This window comes from Myotis davidii, unplaced genomic scaffold (genome assembly GCF_000327345.1).
Source record: "Myotis davidii unplaced genomic scaffold, ASM32734v1 scaffold411, whole genome shotgun sequence".
In the NCBI taxonomy this organism is placed as follows: Eukaryota; Metazoa; Chordata; class Mammalia; order Chiroptera; family Vespertilionidae; genus Myotis; species Myotis davidii.
In genome coordinates, this window is record NW_006282917.1 from 672,927 (window position 1) to 692,707 (window position 19,781).

The following is a 19,781-nucleotide window of genomic DNA, read 5'->3' on the forward strand; positions in this document are numbered from 1 at the left end:
AATAGAGAAATGATAGTTGTTGTTTTTTTTCAAAGTGTGCTGACAACTGGATAGCAATAGTTAGATAAAATAAAACCTCTATCTACATCTCACTTCTTATATAAAAACTAGAGGCCTGATGCACGAAGTTCATGCAAGGGGCTCAGCCCCTGCCGCCGCCACTGCTGCCTCTACCCCGGCCCCCACCCGCCTCCGTGGCACCTCTACCTCAACCCCTGACGCCGTGGCTTCATCAGGAAGGTCGTCTGGAAGCATGTCTGGTCTAAATAGCATATTACACTTTTATTATTATAGATTAAGTCAAAATGGATGACAGAATTAAATGTAAAGAGTAAAAGCAAAACACTTTTAGAAGATAACACAGAAAGAAATCTTGGAGACCTAAGGCTTGATGAAGAGTCCTTAGACATGATATCAAGGGCACAATCCATAAAAGAAAAAATGATAAAGTGCCTTCATGAAAATTAACATCCTCTCTCTATGGCAGACACTTTTAAAAGGATGTAAAGACAAGCTACAGCCTAGGAGAAAATGTTTGCAAACTACACATCTAGACTAGTATCTAGAATAAATAAAAAGACTTAAACAGATATTTTACCATAAAAGATGTATGAATGGCAAATAAGCACATGAAGAGATGTTCGTTATTAGCTATGAGAGAAATGCAAATTAAGACCACAATGATGTACCCCACATACCTATTAGAACAGCTGAGTTGAAAAAATTGTGATAACAACAAATGCTGGCAAGGATGTAGGGAACATGGCCATGTGCTAGTGCTATGTTCTGAGTGCAATCCAATTATTACATTATATTAATATATTTACTGCTTGTGTGCCTCAGTGAAAGCTGCCCACACTCTCAGCTCTGGGTAGGGCTGTTTTCATGTCCCATTTCTTGAACAGGGTTATGAGAAGTGCAAAATGTCACAAGTCAACTTTTTACTCTCAGTGGAAAATTATTTGATCCTGTGTATGTTGGAGGGGGCAAAAAAAGGACTTATGAAATAGCATTTAAAAAACATGACTCAATCAGGCTCTGAACTTCCGGGGTAACTACTGGGTGACCACATAGGAGCAGGAAGTTATCTCAGAGGCCACTGAATGCAAAGATTCCCAACTGTGTGTAGGATAAACCTCCTTTCTTGTTCTTAATCCGCTACACAGAACAAAGATGTCTCAAGTTACAAGCCAAAAAGCTGTAAATTTTCCTCTCTAGATTTATATTGCCACAGATGAACTGTTTTCCTTAATATAACTCTTGAGATTCATGCCAAGAAACTGAAATTCTAATAATCCCAAATTTTACAACATAAAAAGACCCTAACACAGCAAGCCTTCTTACAGGCAGTCACAGCACAGTGGTAGTTAAGAGTGTGGACTCTGTAGCCTGGATTCATATCCCAAGCTGTCCACTTCAAGCTTTGTGACATTGGGCAAGTTACTGTTCTGTGCCTCGGCATCCCCAACTCTAAAATGAAAACAGTAGTGGTAGCTCCCTTAGAGGAATGTTATGAGAATTACCTTAATATACATGTGGCATCTTAAACGCCACCTGCAGCACAACTGTTAGCTAGTATGTGACTGTCACTGAGAAGCCCCACATAGATTCTGCAGATCCCCACTCCAAGGCTGAGACATGCCAGCCCCCAAATGGTAGAAGTGGCAGTGGCCAAACCCCTGCCTGTCATCAATATGAAAGTCCCCAATGGGGGAGACTATTCTCTCAAATTCCAGTTTTCTCCCTAACTCCAAGGATGACTGTGAGGTCCTTTTCTCTCCTCAGAGCTAGGTGTGCTTGGCAGCTGTCAGTCCCATGTACTCTGCATTCTAGAGATGGAAACACAAACTAAAAGCCAGCAGAGAATGGAAAAAGCATTGCCGCCTTGTGGCTTTGCAGAGGCTTCTTCACGCCTCGGCACTACCCAAGTGTCACCCTCTGCAGACCCAAAACTGAGCCAAGTGACGAGAGCACCTCCAATGATGGAGGGTGCTCACTTAGAGCTGAAGGCTCCCTGGGGGAAATCTGCCAACGCGCTTTTATTTCCTGTTGTCCTCAGGTCCAAAGACATGAGGGGCTTTCATACACCAGAGCCAGAGTTGGGCTGCAGGTCTCTTACTCCCTGTTCCTCAGTCCTCATTACCACAAGGTGTTGGAGCTCACCAGCCAAGTTTGGAGTTGACATGCTCTTTTTAAAAAAGCAAACTCAGGTCAGTGCCCCTTCGTTCTGACACAGCAGCAAAAATACAGGCAGGCGACATCCATGAGGCTGCAACCGATGAGGGATCTGCAGGAAATGTCACCTCTTTTGTGCACTCAAGCAAAAAGAGACACAGCAGTTTCCTCCTAAAACAAAACTCTAATTGTGAACATCAAACCTTAATTGCGAAATACCAGACGTTGCCAACAGCAATGTCTACTCTCTCTCCTGCCACTTTAAGACTTTTTGGATTCTTACCCTAATGTCACTGCTCTAGAAGGTCCAGGTGTTTCTCATTCCTTGTGTTTTTACACCAACAAAAATTTTAACGACATTTTTTTTTCTCCCGGAACATTCAATACTCTGAATTTTTATGGTTTTTCCGTTTTAATCTCTCTCAAAAACAAAATTAAAAAAACCTGTAAAAACCTTCCAGGCGCTAAGCTAAAGTACATCCTGCATGGCCACAGTGGTGCAGACACCAAACTAGCCTCTATTTCAAACCAACCTTATATTAAGCCATGACAGCATGGGTGTTGTGCCTCCGCCAACGATCCAGACGGTGAAGAAGACAATGAGGAGGGTGGTCGTGAACATCATCTGGCGAGCATAGGACGCTGTGTCTCGGATGGCCAGTGCAAATGCCATTGCTCCCCGGAGGCCTGCAGGGACCGAAGAGGAAGATCTCCTGGTTATACGGCCAAATGACAGTGTGACCTCAAATCCACTGCTGCCTCTCGGGGCTCATAAACCATATCCACTCGTATTTCCGGAGCCAAGCTGTTTTATGCAGAGAGAAGAACCTTAAAGGAATATCATGTTCTCCTATTTGAAGTTTTCTTTTGCAAAATGTCCAAATGCAATGATAAAAGCACTGCACTAGCCCGGCCGGTGTGGCTCAGTGGTTGAGCGTCAACCCATGACCAAGGAGGTCACGGTTTGATTCCCAGTCAGAGCACATGCCCAGGTTGCAGGCTCAATCCCTGGTAGGGAGCAAGGCAGCCAATCAATGATTCTCTCTCATCATTGATGCTTCTCTCTCTCTCCCTCTTCTCTCTGAAATCAATAAAAACATATTTAAAAGAAATACTGCACTAGTTTGTACATCACATTTTAGAATAAACTCTTTCATTGCTGAAATAATTCTCCTGCTAGTAATATAAAATAAAAAGAAATATAAATAAGAAATAATTTAAGCTCTCCAAGTCTGTGATCCAAGCATGACCAATGCACTACACAGTCATTATAAACATCAGAAACATGCTAGATGTGAATATGTCAAATGCGTATTTGTGGTTCATGTACTATGAACCACAAAACAGTTCAGCATTTCCCTAGCAAGGCCACACAGAGAAATAACTATATAACCTGATCTACATCAGGGGTTGGGAACTTTTTCTGCAAAAGGTGACAAATACTTTATGCTTTGTAGGCCACGAGGAAAAATTAAGGCTGTCATGTAGGTCATATAAAAGAAAGAAAACAAATTTTCACAAAATTTGACGAAAATTAAGAATATAATAATGAGTACAATTCATTCTAATACAGCTCTACTACTGAAAAGAAAGGAATTCTTTGGGGGGTTGCTTATTTGTGGTTCAAAGTTATAAACTTTCACCTGTGAAAGCCATTCTGAGCCCTCTGGGTATATGAATACGGGCAACAGCCAGATTTGGTCCAGGCACCAGTTTACTGACTCTGATAATCTATATTAACGGGTATAAAGATTAAGTACCAATGTTTTAATGTTTATCTAAGTTCTTTTGTTCCTTCCCCATACCATGCTCATAATTTTTTCTTTAGTTAAGACTGAACCCATGGTCTTTAACACATATGTAGTATAAATTCCTATTCACCATGAGCAAGATTGTGTGTATATGAGAACAAAAGTTATGCCCACTGTATCTGTTTGTAGATTTTCCCACCTTTTCCAATCATTTCACAATTAATATGAGAACTTCACTACAATTTACTAAAAGAGTGACTCCACAAAAGTTACATAAAAAACTGAGCAAAGTTAATGTTTTCTATTAATCTGTGCTAGTGAAATATTTATACAAATCTATGTTGCCCTACAGGTCAGTTACGTCATTGATCAATCAATCAATCAATATTTAAACCTCTAAAGAGATGTTATCTCAAAGAAAAAAACTTGGAGGATCAGAAAGACAATGTGTGCTATATTTTTCTTACTTTTATTAGGTAAACACTGTAAGCAATATGGAAGTGAAACCTCAGGTAGGTCATGGCCTTGAAGAGTGAGTCCTCCCAGCAGAAACTCATTTTTATAGGAGTTTTCTTTAAACAGTGCTGTGTACTTCTCAGTCTTTTAGTACAGAAGGTAAAGCACATATTTTAAGTTCATCTGGGTGAGTGAGTTATGTCCAGTTCATTTTTCTCTTTCTACCACCACCTTCCTAATATGTGAGGAGCATCTTGTCACTGTCCTCCTCAGAGACCTCTAATGGTTCCCAGCTCCTATATAAACCCAAAGCGGCACAGCACTGCAGCTTCCCCGTGGTCCTCCAAGTGTGGTCCTCAAACCAGCAGCAGCAGAGGACATGTTAGGAATTCAAATTCTCGAGGCCGCCCTGTACCCTCTGCTTTAACCAACCCAACAGGGGATTCCAACACAACCTAAAGGTTCATACCACTTTACATGTAATTTTCCTTTCCAACCTCACCTCCTTTCTGCATTACCCCATGTGTCTTACAGTTCTTGCCTTTCCAACCTGCTGCCTCCTGAAATCCATTTCTTCCAAGTTCAGTTCACAGGTTACCCCTTTGTGAAGATGGCCCTGGTCCCTCCTCTCCTCATTTATTTCATACCTCTTTTGTTCAATTCACCCCTTTCTCTTCAGAGAAAACACGTTGTACACGTGCCCCCACACCCCAGTAGACTGTGAGCTCCTTGCAGGAGGCTGGTTTCTGTATCCTCCACAACCGAAAACTGCGGCTTATAAAAAGAGAACGCTCAACAAACATTTGTCAGAGTGAAAGGAAATCATTATCGCAGGCTGTACTTTTAAGGGCAGATGCAAATGAGTCCTAGACAGTGACTGCTTTGCTGAACAGTGCTAGTTGGTGTGGTTTCAGTATGACTCTCTGAGGCCCCCAAGAACTACTGCATGGCGTTAAAGGGCAGCTACTCACTTTGCCTCTATACCATTTCCTTCCTGTGCTCTACAGAAATGCTCTAACTTGGGTCTCATTTATCAACTCTGACCCGTACCACCATCTACCCATGCCAATTGTTCTCTCCTTCCATTATCTCCACATAGTTCCTTATAGTCCTTTACCTTCTCAGTGGCTTCTCCATACTTCCTAGCTTTATAGTGAAGGGGCGGGGGGTATCTGGGAGACAGTGTGAATGAGCTGGAGTTCATCTTTCTTATGAGTGTATTTTATTTCTTTTGCTCCATAGAAAGTCAGAGTTAGGAGGAACTTCAGTTCAATTTCATTATTTTACAAGAGAGGATACTGCAACTGGGGTGGAGATGTTGCATGACATGGCCCATATTCTTTCTCATTAAACACCTATTTTACTTATAATTTTAGATCTGGAGCCCTTCTTGAAGATTAAGGGTTATGAACAATCTACTAGAGAACAATTAAGCACTATCAATACATACCTCCAGGCCGGCCCTTTGGGTGACAGAGATGAAATAAGTATGCAAATATTTTAGGGGATAATGTTCACATTTGGTAGTAGTTTGCAAAGTCAATATTAAGTCAGTTTACCATATACATCTGTCTACTCAGCACCACAGGGATACAGAAGACCCAGAAACTTTAATCTTTCTCTTTTTATGAACCTTGTCAATACTTTAATTCTGCCTGCTTTGTAACACCCATTTTCTTGACATTTATACGGTCTTACCTGAAAACATCATCATGTGTTGAAAATTCCAGCCAATCTTATGTCTTCTGCCCAAGTTGAGAAAGAAGGAGAGTGGGTAGATATGTGCAGCTCTGCCCAGAAAGATGGCAACCTGAGCACCAGGTGGAGGTTAAGGGTCCAACAGGTTTCCAGAATGCCACCATCACAACCTCTGGGTGAACAGAGAATGTCAGGAATGCTGTGACATCTCATTGTAATCAGGAGTATTGCACAAAGAAGCCAGGCTGTCTAGTTTCCCTCAAACAAGTCTCCAAAACAAGTGGTATTCAACTGACCAACTTTCCCAACCTCCTGGCCCATTCCTAGCACATTAAATGCACCGTTGTAAATGCCTGATTTCATTATGCTGCTATGATCAATACAGTCTATCTTAAAATGAGTCCAGAAATAAGCGAAGGTCCCATGGAAGGGGTGGGGAGCTGAGAGAAGCAAACAGTGTGTTGGGGTCTTTTGGAAGAAAAACCACAAAAAGAAAGAATTACTGACCTCTGAGTCAAACTATGAAGACAAAGTTTGCTGTGTAAGCTCATAAGCTGTGGTTGGAAGTGAACACCAGGGCCCTGAATGACCAGGAAGATCTACGGACAAGAGGTGGGGAAACTTGAAGCATTCATAATCCTAAGACAGCCCAAGCCGGTTGCTCAGTGGTTAGAGTGTCAGACTGAAAGGTCTCAGGTTCGATTCCAGTCAAGGGCATGTACCTCGGTTGCTGTGCTCGATCCCTGGCCCTGGTTGGGGTTGGGACACATGCAGGAGGCAACCAATGTGTCTCTCTCACATCAATGCTTCTCTCTCCCCCTCTCCCTCCCTTCTACTCCCTAAAAATCAATGGAAAAAATATCCTCAGGTGAGGATTCACAAAAGAACAACAGAAAACCTCACATAATACTAAGACATGTTCATGTTCCTCACAAGAATCAACCTGGGAAGACTTTTCCACTTCGGTGACTGAAATGTCTTTCAGAGATATGAGAAATGGAAAACGAAGTGTGGAAGAGGAACTGTACTGTGGAAACCAAAGAATTCAGGGAAACCAGTCATTCGTCACTTGCTGAATTTAGAACAGAGCCCAACAGAGAGCTCAACAGAGAGTGCACACAGCCCCCATCACAGAAGGAAAGCACCGTGGGAGCCAGAGGAACAGGAAGCTTCCGTTTCGGCAAAGCACCAGCTGCCACAGCTGCAGCTGTTTCAGACACAAGCATGGGCAGAACTATCTTCTGCCTTCTCCGGGGTAAAACACTGACTCAAATTTTCTTCTTTTGTGTTTTGTTTTGAACAAAAGGAAACAGGTAGTGCTTATAAAGCCCATTCTACTCCAGAAGCCATGCAGAAGTCCTCCCTGGTAAGGGAGCCTGGTAAGTCCAGCCTTCAGGATTCACAGAGGACCTGGCTGGCCCTCCTCCACGGTCCTCATCTGTAAACAAGGGCTGGGCTCACACTATCTCTCACAGGATGCCGTGCTAGGAATACAAATCAAAATGGCATGCAAGGTCTTTCCTCATCAAGAAAAACAACACTGATCCCTCAAACTTTTACCTGTTGGATTCTTAAAATATATTGTTATTGATTTCAGAGAGGCAAGGAGAGGGAGAGAGAGATAGAATATCAATGATGAGAGAGAATCAATGATCATTTGCTCATGCACGCCCCCTATTGGGGATCGGGCCTGCAACCTGAGCATACGCCCTGATGGGGAATCAAACCAGGTCCTCCTGAGTCATGGGTTGATGCTCAACCACTGAGCTACACAGGCTGGGCTTGCTGTTAGTTTTTTTGACAGTCAATCCAAGAAATGAACCCCAGTGGAAGCAGATAACTCTCTAAGTGCAAGGATTCTGATGTAGCATTAGACCATCACCACCATCTAGCTGCTTGCTGAGTATCACTTATTCCTGCACAAGAAATAAAAACTGAGAAGGAAAAAAAAGGCTTCTTTTTTGCCAGCATCCCAAGACCTAAGGATATCCGTGAGGCCTTGGAAAAAGCAAATGTGAATGCCCAGCAATAGAGCACTCCTACTCGGGATCTGGCAGTCCAGGCTGAGCTGGATTGCTACAGTTCCAAGCCTCAGAAAAGTTCACCTGAATGAAAACAACAGGGTCTGAGGCCAAAGCCCTCAGCTGTTGATCTACTGCTAGGTATTCACATCCTCCTCACTTGAGAGAAGCTAACTCTCAAAACTGTGTCTCTCTTCCAGAAAACTGTGCTCCCAGTAGGACTAAATGAAGGACCCCAGTGTTTTTCCATTTGATCTTTCCTTCATCTCCCTTTTCTCTTTCTGGGGAAAAAGAAGTCTTTTCCACGATGATATGTTAAAGCTTGGGTAAAAGCGTGCTTATTGCCTACAAGCTCCCCTGAGCTGCCAGGAAGGGCTGCCATACCGGTGTGCAGTCAAGAGCAAAAGTAACAACCTTCGCGTTTTCCAGATGGGGAACCTCCCGGATTGGAATTCACTTGGCAAAGAAATAAAAATAGTTCTGGGGACAGACGTGGTTGCCTACTGTTAGATGTGCTAAGAAGGGCTCTTTACAAAACAAACTGCTGCCTGCCAAGCACAAGTGTAACAGAAAGGCCATCTTACACAGAAAATGCAGAAATCCACGCCAGTCCTTTAAATCAAACGCATTCAGCTTTATGAACCTTGTAAGCCTTCTTTTTTCTCATCATAAAAATACCTGAACTCACACTGGCTCAGCCGCCCACCGCAAACAGACATTACTATAGCTTCCTCTGCAACGGTGGCGTTTCTGTCTAGAAAATTGTGGAACCAAAAAAAAAAAAAAAAAAAAGGATACAAAAGCTCCAATGATGAAAATGGGGCTGAAAACGTGCTTCTGGAAGGTAAACAGTGCCAGGCCCATGTAGGAGAAGATGAAATTCTCTGCCAAGAAGTGTAACACCTCAAAGAGCTGCAGGGAGAAGGAAAAGGAAGCATTAAACCTGCGGGTCCCCTCCCCTTGTCGTCACAGGGACTTGTGAGGACCCAGGGCTCAGGCTCACCTGCTTCGTTCGACTTCTTGATTCCACCGACAGGTTGTTGTAGGTGTAATGGGCTTGTGTGATTCCACAGAAAAGGACAGCTACCACACCTAGCAGGAGAGTGTGGGTTTGTTTTTTTAAAGCAAAGGAATAAAAGGCAGCAGGAAAAATCCCTGGTGAAACCCAAAGTGAAGATAGGCAAGCCCAGCAGCCCCAAGCCGCTGCTCTTGAAGAATTCTTCCCTCCCGCCAAGCTCCCAGATACAGTGAGGGAAATGGTAGCCCCAGGGCAGAGAAAACCCACCTGTAAACCCGCAGGCTTCTGCCAGGAGGAAGGTGCTCCAGGACATGAGGAAGAACAGCGCAGTCTCCAGCAGGGGGAAGCAGTGCAGCTTGGTAAACTTGGTCACGTCAGCCCCTGTCAAGGAACTCATCTCCAGGAACACATACCAGAGTCACCAAGAACCGCATTCTATTAGCCCAGGATCCTCTTTCTAGGGGCCTTCCTTTCCCCTCAGCTCTTCTTTTGGGGGCCCCAAAGGTGCTGCTTGCTTTTTAAAGGAAGAAAAATCAAGCTTCCCAGGAGAGTAGAGGTTATGAAGGGCTGGGAAAGGGGGAGGATCCTGTTTAATGAGTACCCAGGTTCTGTTTGGAATGATGAAAAAGTTCTGGAAGGAGATAGTGGGGCTAGTTACACGACATTGTGGTTGTACTTAATGTCACCGAAATGTACACTTAAAATAGCTATAAGGGCCAATTTTATGTTATATACATTTTACCACAATTTAAAAAAAAAAGAGTAATATCTGGGGGTATGGGGGGGAATGTGGGGATAAGGACACATATGCAATAATTTAATCAATAAAAAAATTTTAAAAAATGAGTAATGTCAAATCCCAAACACCATCGAGGCAGAGGAGGGTGGGGGTAAGGGGGAGAGATCAACCAAAGGACTTATATGCAAGCATATAGGCCTAACCAATGGACACAGACACCAGGGGGGTGAGGGCATGAGTGGGAGGGGTTATGTGGGGGGGATAAGGACACATATGTAATAACTTAATCAATAAAAAAAATTCATAAGTCACATGGGCCAGCCAATTAAAAAAAATAACAAAAAAGGGGGAATTGTACATGTGAATTTGGTCTCAATAAAGCTGTTTTTGATTTGAAATTAAGCTTTCTAAAGAAACTGCAAATGTGTTTTCTGTGCTCCTCGCAATGCCCATGGTTCTGAAAGGCACAGTCATGGCCTGAGGTGTCTGTCAGGTTAGATCTGACAGTGGGGGGAGTGCCCAGGGATGGCTTGGGAAGATGAGGCTGTGAGACCTTGATTTCTACAGGGCAGAGCTAAGCCTAGCGTTACACCGCAAACATTTCCGCATCCCCTTAGCCAGGCACTCAACTGTCATGTGTTTTTGTAATGTTTTTACTGATTTCAGAGAGGAAGGGAGAGAGAAACTTCAATGATGAGAATCATTGATCCCCTGACTCCTGCACGCCCCCTACTGGGGACTGAGCACTCAACCAGGGCATGTGCCCTCAGGGGAATTGAACTGAGCTCCCCTGGTTCATCGGTTCGCCATCACTGTCCTAGTTCATGAATCAATGCTCAACCACTGAGCCACGCCAGCTGGGCTCGACTGTCATGTTTTACCAAAGTGACATTTCAGGAGCCCCCAAACCCCGTTGGAACAATAGATGTAAGACTCATTTCTGAAAGGAGGAACTGACAACTTTCTTTTTGCAAGTGTAACATCACACAATCATACCCAGGCAGGGGCAGAAAGTACAAAAAGGATATTAGAGCAGTCACAACACCAGTCACAGCTCCCATGGTAAAAGAGCCACTAAATATACCTAGAAAAATGCCAACTGACTTAAAAAAGGCAGCAGCATCAAAGGCGTGAGTATTCAGCCCTGCTGGCTGATAGGCAACAATAGACCTGGAGTTTAAAAAGAAGAAAAAAGTGTTAAAAAAGACTGCGCTGGTTTTACACCATGGTACCAAAAACTATTAACAAACATACATATGTATAGTCTGCCAGGCACTCCCTATGGCAGTGGTTCTCAACCGTCTGGCCCTTTAAATACAGTTCCTCATGTTGTGACCCAACCATAAAATTATTTTCGTTGCTACTTCATAACTGTCATGTTGTTACTGTGATGAATCGTCATGTAAATATCTGATATGCAGGATGGTCTTAGGCGACCCCTGTGAAAGGGTCGTTCGACCGCCAAACGGGTCGCGACCCACAGATTGAGAACCGCTGCCCTAGGGTGTCTTCATTGAACTTAATCTGCAGTCACCATGCTACGCTGGTACAACATTCTGATTGCTGACGACTGGACAAAGCAATGTAACGTTATCCATCAAGCTGAGAAACCTCATTTAGAAAAACACCCAATTCAATAATTTAATACTTTTCAGACAGGCCTCTGAGCATTCAGGAAGCCAGTCTCTCTTCCCGGGCAGACATAGTGTTACTTACGAGGACAGCACAATGGCAACAGCATCATTTAGGACGCTTTCTCCAAACAGAAGTGCATAGAGGTCCACGTCTGCATGTAACTCATTAAATATCGCCAGTACAGTGACTAAAAGGTGAGCAAAAGCACATCGGTTAGTTTCTGTTTCTAACCTTAAGCCATCGATGACAAATTTATAGAAGCAATTCTTATGTTCAGTGGGACAGGGCAGTTTGGAGTCAACGACGCGGTGTCTGTCTATGGCAGAAGTGAGGATGGCAATCTTCCTCATCAGGATGAGTGGTGAGATGATGCTGGGTTATAATAACACTGCACTGAAACACTGCCCTTTCCACCGGAAGCCCGTCACTCTTTGAAACAGCCTCTATTACAGAACTTTAAAATACATAATCACAATTGCCCGGCCAGCGTGGCTCAGTGGTTGAGTGTTGACCTATGAACCAGGAGGTCAGGGTTCGATTCCCGGTCAGGGCACATGCCTGGGTTACAGGCTCGATCCCCAGTAGGGGTCATGCAGGAGGCAGAAGATCTATGATTCTCTCTCATCATTGATGTTTCTCTCTCCCTCTCACTTCCTCTCTGAAATCAACAAAAATATTTTTTTTAAAGTGCATAATCACAAGGAATACGATTCAGCTCTACCATTGGGCAGAAACCTTATTTTATTGACCACTGTGCTCCCAGAGCCTAGCAGAGGGTTAGGGAGCAAGAGAAGGCTTTAATGACGGTTTTTAAAATAAGTCTTCGTTTAGGACAGACTATACGTAATTACACTTCTCATAGTCTCCACATTTCCTAAGTATTTAAAAATCAGCTAGTCTCCAGACCAGCAGTTCTCAAACTTTTGGCTTCGGGACACCTTTACACTCTAAAAAATCACTGAGGCCCCAAAAAAGCTTTAGTTTTCTAAGCTACCAATATATACTGCATTGAGTAAAGCAAAAAAAAATGTATTCATTTAAAACTACTAATAAATCTATTATGTGATTACATATTTTAATAGAAAGCAATTATATTTTCCAAAGCAAAAAAAAAATAGTGAGAAGAGAGCCATTGTTTCATATTTTTTCACACCTTTTAAAATCTTGATTAATGTAAGACAGATGGTTCTTATCTCTGTTTCTGCATTTCATCAAAAGATAGTCAATATCACACGTTAATACAGCCTCAGGAAAAACCCAATTCACTGTATACTTGTTAAAGAATGAAAGTTAAAATGGCTACAAACGTATTACTATTATTTTTACATCAGTGTTGACCTTATGGACCCCCTGAAAGGGGTTTGGACTTTCTCAACTTTGGTTCCGTTGACATTTGGGACTAGAAAATTCTTTGTTGTGGGGGGCTGCCTTGTGCATTGTAGGACAGTTAGCAGCATCCCTGGTCTCTACCCACAAGACAGAGTAGCACTGTGCACTGAGCATCTGGATGCCTGATTGTAGTAGGAGCCTGGGCACCAGCTCAGGACTGTTAGCCAAGATAAACAGCTATTTGTTTAAGCTGGTAATGCCAGGTTTTTCTGTTATTTGCAGCCAAAAGCATCACAAACTGATACAATTAGAAGAATAAAGCAAACAAATGTTTAGCTTAGTGAATTATAAGCCAAACCACTCATGTAACCATCATCCAGTTCAAGAAATGGAACTTAGCCAGCTCCACAGAACTCCCCCGTATGCTCCATCCCAATCTCAAACTCTTCCTTCACTCAAAAGTAATAACCATTAACCTGATTTTATAGTAAATGCTTCCTTTCATTTCCTTATAGTTTGGCCACCCGATGTATATTCCCTGACACTATCGTTTGGTTTTGCCCACTTTAAAATTTATTTTTTAAAATATGTACTTTTTAACATCTCTTTCACTTCACAGGTCCCCCCCTCCATTCCTTTTGGCTGACTCTCTTTTCATGATGTCCTATTGTTTAGTCCTCTCACTTTTAAATTTTCTAATAATGATATACACAGTTCTTTCATAACTTCTATCATTTTTTAAAATTTCCCTTAGGTTCTGTTGAAATATTAATAATGTTTTGTCTGCCTTGGGACCCTATTTTTCTGGTATGACTCCACTTTCTGTAACTTGATTATTCAGAATGATTACCTTCATTTTTCTGATTATAATATGTTTGCAAGAAGTTCAACCTTAATCCATTTCTGCTCCTCATATTAAGTCAGAGTAGATTTCCTTGTTTCATGGCTCTAGGGCTCCCTCTTCTGGTTTTACATTGAAGTATTAAAAACATGGCTTTTGGGTGTAGTCACATCCCCAGCACTCAGATCTACTTAATCTGCTCTCCTCCACTTTCTTAGCTTTCTTTCTCCTTCAAAGCCCCATCAATCGAGGTCCATGGTCCTAGCAGTTCATGTATACGGAGTGGCTTCCAGATAGATCTTCCCTGGGTATTTTCTGAGAGCCCTGGGGGCTCAGGTCTCTCCAGAAGTCTCACACCTCCTCTAGTCTCCTTGCCCACACCCACCAACTGAAGCCCATAAAGTCCCTCCCAGTTTTACTGTTGTTATCTAACATGCCTATGAAGTTGTTTACTCCCAGTGGGGACCTCTCATTTTGAGTGTGAATACTTGTGGGAAATTTCTGGGTTCCCTGACAGTTAAAATGACCAGCAGCCCTCTCTTCTCCCCACTGCTTCCTCAACACATCTGCTGCTTCTAGCTCTAAGTCTCACTGCTGCTGCTGGTATTACCCCACCAATGGGTAGTTGTGAATTCATGAGGCTACTCTGCCAGGTAGCTGTGTAATGTGGGTGAGACACATCCAGTCTGTTGAAGGCTTGACTAGAACAAAAAGACAGTAATGGAGAACTCAATCATCTCTCTGCCTGGCTGTCTTTCAGCTGGGATGTCAGTCTCCTCCTACCTTTGGACTTGGACTGGAACTATAGCATTGGCTTTCCTGGTTCGTAGGATTTAGGCCTGCTGATCTTGGGACTTCTCAGCCTCCATAATTGCATGAGCCAATTCCTTATAATTTCTCAATTTCAATCTCTTTCTCTCTCTCTCTCTCTTACACACACACACACACACACACACACACACACACACACACCACATACATCTCCTATTTTCTCTGTTTGCCTGAAGAACCCCAACTAATACAAAACTCTACTAGCTTATCATTACCATTGACCCTTAAACAATGTGGGGGTTGGGGTGCTGACCCCCTTGCACAGTCGAAAATCCATATAATTTCTGTCTCCCTCAAAACTTAGTTGTCCCTCAGTATCCATGGGGAATTGGTTCCAAGATCCCCTGTGGATATCCAAATCCAAAGATGCTCAAATCCCCTATATAAGATGGAGTAGATCAGTGCCTTCCACATCTGCAGACTCGCAACTGTGGATTGAAATAGTACAAGTATTTATTTATTGAAAAAACCATGCATGTAAGTGGACCCATGCAGTTCAAAACTGTGTTGTTCAAGGGCCAACTGTATATGACAAAAGAATTGTCTTGTTTTTAACCCAATGACAAAGAAAAGTTAACAATGATAATAACAATTATTAAGGATTTACCATGAAGCAGGCACTATGCTAAATATTTTACAATCTCAGTCCTCATAAAAGCCTGTGGGTAGCACTATCATTTCTCCCAACTTAGAGAAAATAAATCAGGCCTTGTATAATGGGCCGTCTTCTACTGCAATATCAAAATTCCTAAGCTTGGCCAGTGTGGCTCAGTGGTTGAGCATTGACCCCATCAACCGGGAAGGTCATGGTTCAATTCCTGGTCAGGACACATGCCTGGGTTGTGGGCTCAATCCCCAGTAAGGATCATGCAGGAGGCAGCCAATCAATGATTACCTCTCATCATGGATGTTTCTCTCTCTCCCTCTCCCTTACTCTCCGCAATCAATTAAAAACACATATTTTTTAAAATTTCCTAAAACCTCAGCAGTTGAACCCAAGAATAGTTTTATCCATTACTCATACAACATGTCCACTGAGTGCTGGCACCGGAGGCCTCTGTTCACATCAGTCACTCAGGGACTCAAGACTGATGGAGGCTAATCTCCACAAACAGAACACAGGGCTGACAGCCCAGGAGATCTGGGTCCCAGGACTTTATGAGTCAGGGTCCTGGCAGGAAACAGATGGCACACCCTCAAATTGAGCAATTTGAGGAGTGTTTAATAAGGGATTATTTATAGAAGTGTGGGGAAAGTACAGGAAAACCACAAGGGAGAGGGCAGTACTTGAGGCTAAAACAGGGAGCTTTATACCATCCCTAGGCCGGAAGGGGCCAGAGGAATGACTGTCAGAACCAGGAACTCTACAGAGATGGTCACATGACAGGAGCTATGACCTTTGATCAAGGGATGCAGCCAGGCATCAGGGACCCTGTATTTCCACCTTCCTTCCATCCTCACACTAGTGCTCCCCTGTGGATGAATCCAATGGGAAACCAGAGGGCAAAGGAACCTCTGAACTCTTCCATACAAGTCAGCGCTTGGAATGGAGAAGAAAGTGGAGAAGGGTTTCGAGTAACTCTAGAGGGGCACACAGAGGCATCCAACGCAGCCACCCACTAGCTATGAGAACTCAGCACAAAGCAAAGTCTATAGATTTTAGCCAAGTGAGGGTTTGAGCTACATGATTTTCAAAAGCTCTTCTGACTTTACTATTTTCCTGAAATACTATAATTACCAGTAGTTTAAAAAGTATAGTTAACTCATATATCCATGACAATGAAGGCTAGCTTGCATAATTAAAACAATTAACATTTATATAGCACTGATCTGAATCTGACTGCTCTGAATTTTATTTCTCATTCCTCCCGCCAATCACCTTATAAAACAGGACAGAGCCTGGCCGGTGTGGGTCAGCGGTTGTGTGCAGACACATGAACCAAGAGGTCACAGGATCCATTCTCTGTTAGGACACATGCCTGGGTTGCGGGCTCGATCCCCAGTAGGTAGCATGCAGGAGGCAGCCGATCAATGATTCTCTCTCATCATGGATGTTTCTCTCTCTCTATCCCTCTCCTTCCTCTCTCTCTAAAATCAAGAAAAGCATATTTTTTAAAGAAAAAAAAACAGGACAGGAACTCTGCCCATTCCCCCCACCCCTGGGCAAGGCTGAGCCCAACCAAGATTAGGAATATGAGTGCTAACACCAGGAAGATGACTGGGGGGGTGGGGAGGATGGAAGACTGGGTAAGTGACTTCTAAAATGTGGAGTAAACAGACTCTTCCACCCCCAGCAGGACCTTTGGAATCAGAGAACAGGGTCACATCAGCTGTTTCCAACTGGATAAGAACAGATAAATTAAAATGGACTGATGACTGCGGGTACAGCTATCTAAAAAGCACGGGGGGGAAATAATAAAATAGCAGATAGAGGAAGAAGGAAGTATCAAGAGCCTTAATTTGTTCATTCAACTAACTTTCCCTGAACACTTCATCTGTGTACTAAAGAGCACTTAGCACTTGCGAACATTCAGTACAAAGAGGTAAGAATTGTGTACAAAATAGACGACTTAAGAGCTGTGGGAGCAAGTAACTGAAAGAATGAGAGAAGAACTAGGCAGGTGGCAGATTTGAACTGAGTCAAAAAGGATAAAAGAAATACTGACCAGCCCTGGCTGGTTTGGCTCAGCAGATAGAGTGTCAGCCTGTGGACTGAAGGGTCCCAGGTGCAATTCTGGTCAAGGGCACATGCCCAGGTTGCAGGCTCGATATCCAGTTGGGGGTGTGCAGGAGGCAGCCAATCAATGACTTTCTCTCATCATTTATGTTTCTATCTCTCTCTCCCTCTTCCTTCCTCTCTGAAATCAATAAAATATACGTTTTTTTAAAAAGTGATAGATCCTCCCTTCCCCCAACTGGTGGGTGGAGTATGACGTAACCTGCAGCCCAGAAATACCTGAGTGACTAACCAGGTACCTTATATGGACTATACATTTGGACCACCAATCCACGCCTGCCAAATACCCTAAGCCCTTGTCCTATATGGACAATGCAGTAAGCCACCAATCAGTGTGCGCCGAGTACACTAAGCCCCACCCCTTCCCATTCTGCCCCTCAAAAGGCATGCCCACCCCTGCACGTGCTGCTGTTCTCCCCTTGCGAGGCAGCCCGGCAGGTGCTTTTCCTCTAATAAAGCCTGGAGTCCTGGTTTTTGGCTTCTGTCTGATTTTTCAAAAAGAAATACTGACCAGCCTGAAGGATGCCACTAGAGAATTACACTTTGACACCAATCATAGATTTTGAAACCTGTGAGTAGGCTTGATTGACTCGAGGGGTATAAAAGTGACAAAATTAAAATGAGAGGAGTCACTTCATAATGGTTCATAAGAAGGAATAGCATTCATTTTCTTTGGTAGCTGCCTAAGAATACACTATGGATTGGAAATTTCATTTTCTTTCCTGAACTGTGGATGCATCTAAAGGAACAGTTCACAAAGATGGCACATGGCACTCATGACATGTAACCACAGAATGGAGAGGGCTCCTAGTCACAGAGCAGCTTCCACCATTCCACACATGTGGTATCTTCTTCAACAGGAAGACCAAAGACTGGTGTCTCAAGCCAAGTACAGAGTAATCAGAGACAAAGGTTTTTGTTCTTTCATATCAGTCAATACCACTACATATCCCAATGCCAGAAGTTTTGTTTGATGTACCAGACACACGAAGTCAATTTGGTCTTATGGTCCCCTCTAACTCTATACTTTAGTTTTTATTTGATGGTCCAAGTTTTCAAATCGATTTTTGGGAAGCTGGTAAAACACCTTTAATTTTAAAAAAACATTCTACATTTCAGAAAGATTTCCATTAAAAAGCAGTTAAAGTTAACTTTCCATTTCCTAAAACTTTCAATTTATATCAAACCCTTACTGTGCCAATCTTCACAGGCAAAATAACAAATAAAAACAAACAAAAAAAACAAGGTGTACCATGGAAATGTCTGCTATTATTTTCCACCACAGGATGGACACAGTAAAGTGGCACAATTACAAAGATAATCTGGAAAAATAAGCCTTTTAACCAATTAAATGAAGCAACACTAATAGCTCAGAAAACATAATTTCAGTAATCTTTATGTTACACTAACCTCCCTTTGCTTGTTGGTGATACTAATGTATTTTCAGAGAAACAAAGACCTTTCCTAGACTTATGACGAATCTATTTCATTTTTAAATATATTTTTATTGATTTAGAGAGGAAGGGAGAGGGAGAGAGAGACAGCAAATATCAATGATGAGAGAGAATCATAGATCAGCTGCCTCCTGCATGCCCCACAATGGGTATCAAGCCTACAACCTGGGCATGTTCCCTGACTGAGAATCAAACCGTGACCTCCTGGTTTGTAAGTCGATGCTCAACCACTGAGCCATATCAGCTAAGCAAGAATCTATTTCTTAATAGACACATTTGGAGATAGTCACAGGCATTACAGTATTAAAATAATAAAGCCACTTTCAGAGTGCTCTTTAGAAACGTGCTGGGGTTAAGAGATGGCCTGTTATTTATTTTTTTAAAAGCACACGAAGAAAACAAAGAAATCTGTGCCTGATTCAGATGTGGCTAGAGACCAATATAATTAGTAGGTGCTATGCTCAATGTTTTACATGTGCTATGTCATTTAATCTTCACAATAGCACTAAAAATTAGGTACCATTATTCCTACTTCATAAATGAGGAAACATGACACTGATAGGCCACCAGCTCAGTGACTGGCAGGGCTTCATTGAAAACCTCTGCCTACAACTCCACATCCCACATTCTTTACACAAACAAGGATGCTTCAACCAACCAACTCTTCAATATAGATACTTACTGGTAGAGTGTTGGGAATAAAATATGGTGATAAGAGCGTCAATGGTTTGGGGAACATTGAGATTTTTCAGAACCACATAACTGTCTAGAGCTGTGCTATCCACGTGTGGCTACTTAAATTTAAATTAGAAAATAAAATTTAAAATTCAGTTCTTCAGTTGCACTATCACATTTCAAAAAAGCCACATGTGACTACTGGCTACCACAATGGACTGGGAAGGTTACAGAACATTTCTACCGTCACACAAAGGTCCATGGATAGCACTGATCTAGAGAGCCCCCAAGAGGCACGGTGAAGTAGGAGGGGAATTTAGTATCTTTAAGATCTTTTCTGACAAGAATGTTAGAGGACATCGTAGACCTTTCCATCCCCACTAGTAGGACAGGATCAGCTTTTTCTCTGTAAATTCTTTCC

The 19,781-nt window shown here is 42.7% G+C and overlaps 1 protein-coding gene across 1 annotated transcript in view; it reads right to left on the reverse strand.

Moving 5' to 3' along the window:
* Window positions 1–19,781, reverse strand: part of SLC9A7 (solute carrier family 9, subfamily A (NHE7, cation proton antiporter 7), member 7) — a 59,348-nt gene that overhangs the window by 31,212 nt on the left and 8,355 nt on the right. The window contains exons 5-11 of the mRNA XM_006753321.2: window positions 11,575–11,680; window positions 10,887–11,028; window positions 9,387–9,492; window positions 9,105–9,193; window positions 8,900–9,013; window positions 6,081–6,192; window positions 2,709–2,862 (exon numbers count right to left, since the gene is read on the reverse strand). Coding sequence (XP_006753384.1) covers window positions 2,709–2,862; window positions 6,081–6,192; window positions 8,900–9,013; window positions 9,105–9,193; window positions 9,387–9,492; window positions 10,887–11,028; window positions 11,575–11,680 — 823 coding nt within the window. The remainder of the gene's footprint in view (window positions 1–2,708; window positions 2,863–6,080; window positions 6,193–8,899; window positions 9,014–9,104; window positions 9,194–9,386; window positions 9,493–10,886; window positions 11,029–11,574; window positions 11,681–19,781) is intronic.